Raw genomic sequence first — 8,217 nt, 5'->3', positions numbered from 1 at the left:
TAGTATATATTTTAATATGTTTTAATATATATATATATATATATATATATATATCATATTCAATATATGATAATTTTAAATATTATAAAATTAAAATCAATTTCAAATATATAAATTATTTTTTTAATATTTTCATTTCTATTTTTATTTTATTTTCAAAATTATATTAATATAATTTTGGAAAAATTTGAAATTATTTTATATATAACCTTTGTTAAAAACATGTTTTTTATTTTAATCATTAAGAATCATTTTAAATTAATTTATTAATATTATTTTTCCTTAACGTTAACATTGATGTTAATGTAATAATAAAAATTATTTTAATAAGAAATAAAAAATTATAATAGCACACCTTATTTCATTCAATTATATTCAGCAAAACGTGCCGGAATAATGCTTGTAAATCTTTGTTAAGCGCCGAAGTGAACATCCCCACTATGACGAGCCCCACTACCGAAATGCTTTATGGAGAAGCGCTAGTATACTCTAAGGTCTTTTCTACACAAATGCGCGGAAGCTGAATATAAGACTATCAAGCAAACAGAAAGAAAGAAGCTAAAACCGGGAATGCCAGTTTATACACAAGCACGCAAGACACAGTGGACACAAAAAAGATTCCTGTCTCGTCGTATATGTATAAACTTTCATTGCTTATGTGAAAGAAACCTAACTGTGGGTAGCTGGTCTAACATATCCCTTCTTTATATATCTAAGAAGAAGGGAATCGTGTAAGTGACCTTATGCTGGAAGTGAACGAGTCAATAACAGATTAACAGTGTATTTATACTTATTAAATTTTTATGAATTTTTGATTTTTATTTTTCCATTTTATTTTCGTTTTTTTTTTATATTAAAATTTTCATAGTTTTCATGTAGAATATTAATTAGTTGTTATATAATTTTTTTTTATCGAACTTTTAATTATGTTAATTTATTATTTTTTAATTATCATATATTGATTACTATTAAATATTTAGAAATTTCCTTTTATGTTAATTAAAATAAGTATAATAAAATTAACATATGAAATATAAATAATTTGTTTGAATAGAAAAAATATGTACAGTTTGCTAGATATTTGTTCAAGTGATATGAATTTTTAATTTTATGATAAGAATAATCTCTTAGGAATATATTCATACAATGAAAATATAACATAAAATCAATTTAAAAATTTTAACATTTAGTTTATTTGTAGAAAAAATTATTTTAAACAAATAGAATTATACTATTTTAAATTATAAAAAAATTTTAAACTTATAAATTATTTACATCAAATTCTTTGCATTTAAGATTATCTACTGTATTATACTTCATTTTTGTTGTTATTGATGTCGTTTTAAGACTTGTGGAAAATTGATTATAATCTTCCACTAACTGATACATTTTTTCAATTACATCAGGATTTTGTACAATATTTTCTGTTACATAACACATTTTATTTATATTTTCTTCAGTGACTGGAAATTCTTCTAAAAACTGCAGTTCTTCTTTCAATATTGAATTTAAAATAGTAGCCTATATAATGTTCATATAAAATTAGATTTTATTATTATTTAAAATAGTCACAATAGAAAAACTTAAATACATACTCTTTTTGCTCTTTGTTGTAAATCTTCTAATTTTTGATTTATGTTTTTAAATTCTGTGTCATTATATTGTATCCTTTGACATTTGTCCTCTTCTAACAAAACATTACTTGGAACAGCAATACATTTTTTTACAATAGTCTAAACAAAGTAGTTATACTTTTTCACAAATACTAAGGGAAAAAAGAAATCTTTATTTTTTTGTTTACATTACTAGCTAATGTAATTACCTTAATATTTGTTAAGTGTGGTATTGCTCCTTTACAATATGCTTTTTCTAAATGTTTTTGATTTGTTTTAAGTACTGCTAAATCTTCAGAATTTAGTTTGTATGCTTTTTCAATTGTCTCACACATCTTCTTAATTGTACAATGAATCCTTTCATTCACAATATATTTCACTATAAAAAAAAAAAAGGAATGTATAACTTGTGCTATTATTATATCCTATTTTTAATAGTATATTACTAAAGAGTTAGCAATAAAAAAATTTATAAATCCATTATTAAAGCTTTAAAAATAAATATTTATCAAATATAATTTTTTTTATATTATTTATTTATATATATTTTTTAGTTTAATTCAGGCTTTTGAATGATAGAAATACACATAAAAATAAAAGAAAGAAATGCAATAGAAATTTGATACATATATTGATTTAAAGTCAAATTTTATTTTTTGGTATCTATGAGAAAAGTGTAAGAGAAAAGAAGAGAAGAAAAGAGAACAGAAGAGATGAGATGAGATGAGATGAGAAAAGAAGTGAAGCGTAGTCGTCTTTGTGATTAACTTCGTCCGTAAGGCTGGTGAAAGTATTCCAAGCAATGGACGAGTGTGACTCTAGTCATGAGCAAATCCACATGATACCAGAGTGCACCCGTCCAACGATTAGAATATATAGTTGTACACAACAAGAATGCTATAAAATCTGAAAAGCATTCAAGTGAAACTCAAAACGGCGGCGCCTTACAAGTAGCATACACGGATCTTGAATGAAAGTTAAACAGCTGCATTTCATATTCTTCTAGCTTCCGATCTTGTAGTTCCAAAGATGCCATATCGTTCTAAATACACATTAACTTGTAAAATTATTCAATGAAAGCACTTAATATCTTCATATTTTTTGAAGCAATCTTACTCTTTCCGATGATCACACCTTGACGTCCGTTGACAAATGAACATGGCGTCCATCTGCTTGCGTACGACAGCGTCCTTTGTCCCTTTGCGTTCGTAAAGGCATCAGAGTTTCTTAGCGGGATTTTAACCTGTTTCAAAAATAACCAATCAAATGACATGTTTTGCGAATGAAATTTCACTGTTCCGGTTACACCGGAAAATACTTGATTCCTTTTTTTCATATTTTTCAGTTTATATTAATATATTAATAATCTTGACAGAAATATTTTCTTATTTTCAAATATTAAATTTCATTTTTTATACGCTTAGCAACACATATCACGAATAGTTATATAAATTTTACATTTTAGTTTCACAATTTCATCACGAGATGGCTATACTAGGAACTTAAGAAAAATAAAATATTATAGTAGGTTATCTTATAATTCACATCAAACAATTCAATAGTTTAGATTTATTTTATGATTCTAAAAACTTTGATATAAATATTTTGTATAAAGTATGTATTTAAAAATAAATATTATATATAAATTTATAGTTGTTTTCTACTAAAAAAAGAATATCGCATATATGAAATAAAATAAGATCTTTGTTTATTATCACGGGAAATGAAAATGTTAGTCTTTTGTCGAAACTAATAGATATAAAATTCAAATATTTTTTTATTTGCATTATCAAAAATTTAATTTGTTTTTTATTGTTACGTTTGTTTAAAGTGTTTAAAGATACTTTTTTAAGTGAAATTTAATCAAAGTATAAAAATAAATGCAATATACAAAGTTCATTTAAAAATTAATGATTATTTGTTTTAAAAATATTATTATATATTCATCATATTATTTTACATATTATGAAAAAATCAAAATTTATTGTTTATTTATATTTAAAAGAATTAAATGTATTAAGAAAAAACTACAATTTTTTTTAAAATAAACATATTCATTAACAATGTTTAAAATACCTATAGATATAACCTGTAATATATTTCATAAAATGACATCATCACCATTTTTTGTAAAAGTATGAATCATTTATATGATAATATACTTAATGTTATTACGAATTATATATTTTTATATTTCATTCTCATAATTACAATATTATTCATTTTTTCTACGAATTTACATTTACATATAAATTCATTGTGTTGTTTTATTCAAATTGCTAAATTTAATGTAATGAAAATTTTCCTGTGATATTAACTTGACATTATTTAATCAAAAGTATTCTAAAATAAAATATATTCTATGAATGTTATTTTTAATTTGTTTAGAGAAGAAAAAGAATGTAAAGTGAATGCTCTTTGGCTTTCGTCTTATGCACAATGACAAAGTGAATGGATGAATCGAAAGAGGTAAGCGAACGACGAAAGTATCGTGCAAATACATGCTTCTCACGCGCGTACATATATATGTGTGAGCTTATATTTTATGCGTTCAGAAAACTTTGTACACATATAAATTCGATATTCGATATGTATTCCTCCTTTTATCTTTCTGTACAAATTGATTTATGCTTAGCTGCGATTTCCTATAAATATTTGCTTTTTTTCTGTTTTCATTTGACGTAATTCTTATTGTCCTAATTAACTAATCATGTCTTAACTAATCATTACAAAATCATATTTTATATGATATTATAATAAATTAATTTATATAATTTTATATGATATTATAATAAATAAATTAAAAATATTTTTATTATTATGTTTTTAATAAAAATTAAATTTTTATTCGAAAATAATAGTTATACGTTCTCGTTGTTAATCATTGAGAGCAAATACACGTAATATAAATCAAAATTATTTAAAAAATTCGAATAGTTATAAATGAAAGTATAATTTTATTTAAAAAACGGATATAAATTCGTGCAACGTTTATGCGACATTGAACTATCGAATACATATTCATTTTCGTATAGGCACGCGTTTGTATAGAGTAGTCGGCACCTTTACACAAATATATATCGTAGGTGTGTAAGTATATTCCAATAGAAATTCAGGCGCGTGTCGAGTTCGTTCAATGCGCAACCGGTCGGCGCAGTCCCGTAAAAAGCCGGGGGCCCGGTTCCGTCGCCGCTCTTCGGATACCACGCGCGCTTGTTCTCTCAGTTTGTATTCGGTATCCACCTCGTATCGGTGGATACGTTCGGTTCTTAATTCAATCGAATTATTATATCGAAATCGTGAAATTACCGTCCAATTCTATAAGCACGTTCTCCAAGCTGAAAATAAAGTTTCAAATCCAACGACAACTATAGTGCCAATTGTGTCGTTTGTTGACAGTGCTTTTGAAACAAAGACGACATGCTGTCGCTGCGATTTGTTGGTCTTTTGGTATTACTTCTTACCGCGCAGGGTGAGTTATCTTTTTCAATTTGAATTTTAAGATAATATCGTCATGTGATGACGCGATAAATCATTCGAAATCATAGAAAATCGCAGAAAAGATAATTGATTTGATATGATGATCATATTGAAGATATTTCTTTTTTTTATATTTTTACGATTTTGTTAAAATTTCTTTTTTTTTTGTTAAAACCTGATTAAAAATACGTTTATCACGTGTCTTCGTTATTCCATACGGTGAACATGCATGTACTATCTATTCAAAGATTCAATTAAGTTAATCAAATTTAGATTTAACGCCTGCAAGCAGAAGCTTTCGCTTTAGCGCAGGTGATTAGAAGATCGTGCTAGAAGACCTTAAGGTCTTCACAGGATCTAATCCACTCGCATGATAATTTTGCATGCATCACGGCTAACAATTACCTCACCATCCGCTCCGTATAAGCAATTGCAGCAATAGTTACCATTGTGGGCAGCATCGACCACTGAGTCCAGTAATCGTTCATTGCGGAAGGAACAATTACTCTGTCTTAAAAAAAGCTTAATTACTCTTCCTAGTGCGCCAGTTTAACGAGAAATATAGAGTTATTTAATAAACACTTCAATTCACAATGTTAATACAATCGAGTACTTTAATATTTCGTTCTAGAGATGTTTATTTAAAAAATAATTCCTTCATTCAATGATCGGATAAATAAAACACGTGATAATAGAACTCTCCAATTTAATTTCGTTTATACATTACTCAACACGCGGTTTAATTTAATTCAATTTAATTTCTATTCTACACCAGCTGTGTAGTATTGAAATAAATTGTCTTACAAAAAAAAAATCAATTGATAAGATTCAGAATTAGTTTGAATATTATTTTAGAACATTAATAACGAGACAATAATTACAATTATTGGATATTTTATAAGAAATACTACATCTAAGCAATAGATATAATGTTATCTTGAGTGATTTATGATGATAACTTGTACCATTTATAATCAAACATGTGCTAAGTTTCACCATAAAAATAGATAGATTCCTTTCTAAGAAAGAAGAGACAATTTCTTACAATACTTCGAACGTAATTACCTTGTCATAAAACGTTTTAAATTATAATCCTGAAAATTACCAATCAGTACTTCCTGGAAAGTCACATAATATATACGGAACCACATTAAAATCGTACGTTAGAATGAGATATCAAATCTTAAAAAATATTTCTAATAAATAAATATCTTTATACCCTTATCTTATAAAACATCGGCACAAACTTTCTTCTCTTATAATATTAAAATATCTATCAGATTTTCCTGATATACAATGATTAATCGCACAAGATGTTGAATTATCAATTTTTGAAACATTTACTTAACGTTACACGTTTGCTGTTCCACGCGATAGAATTCGACGCGCATGAAATGAAGTTTTCCCGGTCGACGGGACGTCTGACGAGTTCGAGTTTTTTTCACTTAACGAACAGAAGTTAGAAATCGGTAGTAGAGATATATCGGGTATTTCGATTCGTCTAACGAACCAACATTCATAAGAGCTTACGTACGATACGACTCGATAAATCGGCCGTACGTACGATAAATAGCCACGCGATGTATCGCTCTTTCAAACCATCTGGGATTCGTAACGTTGAATTATCCATTCGATTCTCCTTGGGGGCCAGACGTTGCCAGCAATGTTAGTTAATTGTTTCATTAACATTCCCCGTAAACTACATTCCTGTGCATATTCGATCGTGTGCATTTAATGCTCGATCGGCATGCATTTATTTACGCGGCGAACGCGCGAGAAATGGAGTTTACCGTAGGAACAGCATAGTTCACTTTGCGATTCCCGAGTGTCGGATACCATTGAAACAAGCAATGAAGTTGTACGAGCGAACGGTCGATTAATTGGAGAGCTCGGGGAGCGGAGGGAAAGGTATTAAAAGGTGACGATATATATCTGCCTATTTAAATTTCGAGGAAATTCTGTATGAAGAAAAATTTGAAAAGAAAAATTATCAATACCAAATATTGATTTATCAGAGGGCAATACGTACTTTTCCCAATAAACCGCTCGATTATTTGAAACACGTTTAGTTTATCATTGGTGTATACGATTCTTTGCAATAAGAGGAAATCGTTTAAATTTACCGATCGTATCACACGCGTATCGTTTTCTATATTTATTTTGACAACGTATTCGTACACACTTTTTCCCCATTAAATTCGTCCCATTATTATTTATTTCTTTGAAATCTCTCCGAGTATTTATCTGGATTCTAAAAAGCAAAACGCATTCGTTTTCTCCTAGTCTATAGAACTATATCATTCGAAGCGTTCATCTCATCATGATCCGACTTGTTTAATTAAACGTTTTGCATAAGTACGCGGGATCGACGAGGAGGAAGGATCCGTTTCTTCCGCTTCCAGCTGTTGGCAAATTCCATTGAGAAAAATATGCGGCAGAGGGCACGGTATCTCGCGGAGGCAGCAGCCACTTCTCTCACAAAGAACCGGTGGCAGTAGTTGGCGGAGAGGCTGTTGAATGGTCCGAAAAATAAGATAAACGAAAGTAACACGGGGGGTAGGTGGAAGGGACGCCAGGTGAACAGAAGTTTCAGGTAGGAGAATGACCGGGGGCAGATGGTCGGTGGGATGGCGGAGAGACGTTTGTGCCCCGTGTCCAGCTTCGGCATTCACAGATTTCTGGTAACTCGCTCGTTCGAAAAGATGGCTCGCCAACCTCCCGAAGAAGGTTGTTCCATTTTTTTTTTTCTTAATAATAGGAGCGGCTTCCTCTTATCCCTAATATCCTAGACCCAGCTCGGTTCGTACGTGATGTAAATTCCAATCGGGAAAAACTAAGGTACCGAGATTTTACGTGGATATATCGTGAGATATTCGGTCGAGCGTGTGGTAGTATGAAATAATGAGATAATTTTGAAAGAGATGAATCTCATTTTTAAAAAAATGTATACAAGTTTCGAATTAATAAATGAGTTTATTTTTTAGTGGATTATTTGGATAGTTTTTAAATTTGTTGATAACTAGATGTGGATATAAGTAAATAGAAGAGAGAGAATTTTTATCATTTAAATATAAAAATATTTAATGATTGAATTGTGTCTGAATTTACGCTCGATATCTATATC

The 8,217-nt window shown here is 28.9% G+C and overlaps 3 protein-coding genes across 10 annotated transcripts in view; 1 reads left to right on the top strand and 2 right to left on the bottom strand.

The window, feature by feature from the left end:
- The window catches only part of LOC102678364 (enhancer of mRNA-decapping protein 3), a 3,968-nt gene extending 3,287 nt beyond the window's left edge, over positions 1 to 681 (bottom strand). For 3 of the 4 annotated variants that reach the window (XM_006620738.2, XM_031512931.1, XM_006620739.2), the window contains exon 1: positions 356 to 681. The gene's annotated coding sequence lies outside the window, so the exon portion shown is untranslated. The remainder of the gene's footprint in view (positions 1 to 355) is intronic. The other variant, XM_031512932.1, reaches the window with a different exon arrangement.
- A 478-nt stretch (positions 682 to 1,159) lies between these two features.
- On the bottom strand, positions 1,160 to 2,901 carry LOC102678595 (protein MIS12 homolog). 5 transcript variants are annotated; one of them, XM_006620744.2, is made up of 5 exons: positions 2,730 to 2,871; positions 2,573 to 2,655; positions 1,823 to 1,992; positions 1,596 to 1,733; positions 1,160 to 1,521 (listed from the first exon to the last, which is right to left on the bottom strand). In XM_006620744.2, the coding sequence occupies exons 2-5, from the start codon at positions 2,607 to 2,609 to the stop codon at positions 1,261 to 1,263; spliced, it is 606 nt and encodes a 201-aa protein (XP_006620807.1). In that variant the 5' UTR covers positions 2,610 to 2,655; positions 2,730 to 2,871; the 3' UTR covers positions 1,160 to 1,260. The 5 variants fall into 5 exon arrangements, with proteins under 5 accessions (XP_006620807.1, XP_006620803.2, XP_006620806.1 ...); XM_006620742.2 differs by having other exon boundaries at positions 1,161 to 1,521; positions 2,562 to 2,655; positions 2,730 to 2,870; XM_006620740.2 differs by lacking the exon at positions 2,573 to 2,655 and having other exon boundaries at positions 2,730 to 2,901.
- Positions 2,902 to 4,791: 1,890 nt separating this feature from the next.
- LOC102678220 (neurotrimin-like) overlaps positions 4,792 to 8,217 on the top strand; it is a 54,719-nt gene continuing 51,293 nt past the window's right edge. The window contains exon 1 of the mRNA XM_006620737.2: positions 4,792 to 5,085. Coding sequence (XP_006620800.1) covers positions 5,034 to 5,085 — 52 coding nt within the window. The 5' untranslated portion in view covers positions 4,792 to 5,033. The remainder of the gene's footprint in view (positions 5,086 to 8,217) is intronic.

This window comes from Apis dorsata, unplaced genomic scaffold (assembly GCF_000469605.1).
Source record: "Apis dorsata unplaced genomic scaffold, Apis dorsata 1.3 scaffold_527, whole genome shotgun sequence".
Classification (NCBI taxonomy): Eukaryota; Metazoa; Arthropoda; class Insecta; order Hymenoptera; family Apidae; genus Apis; species Apis dorsata.
This window is presented reverse-complemented; position numbering and strand designations above follow the sequence as displayed.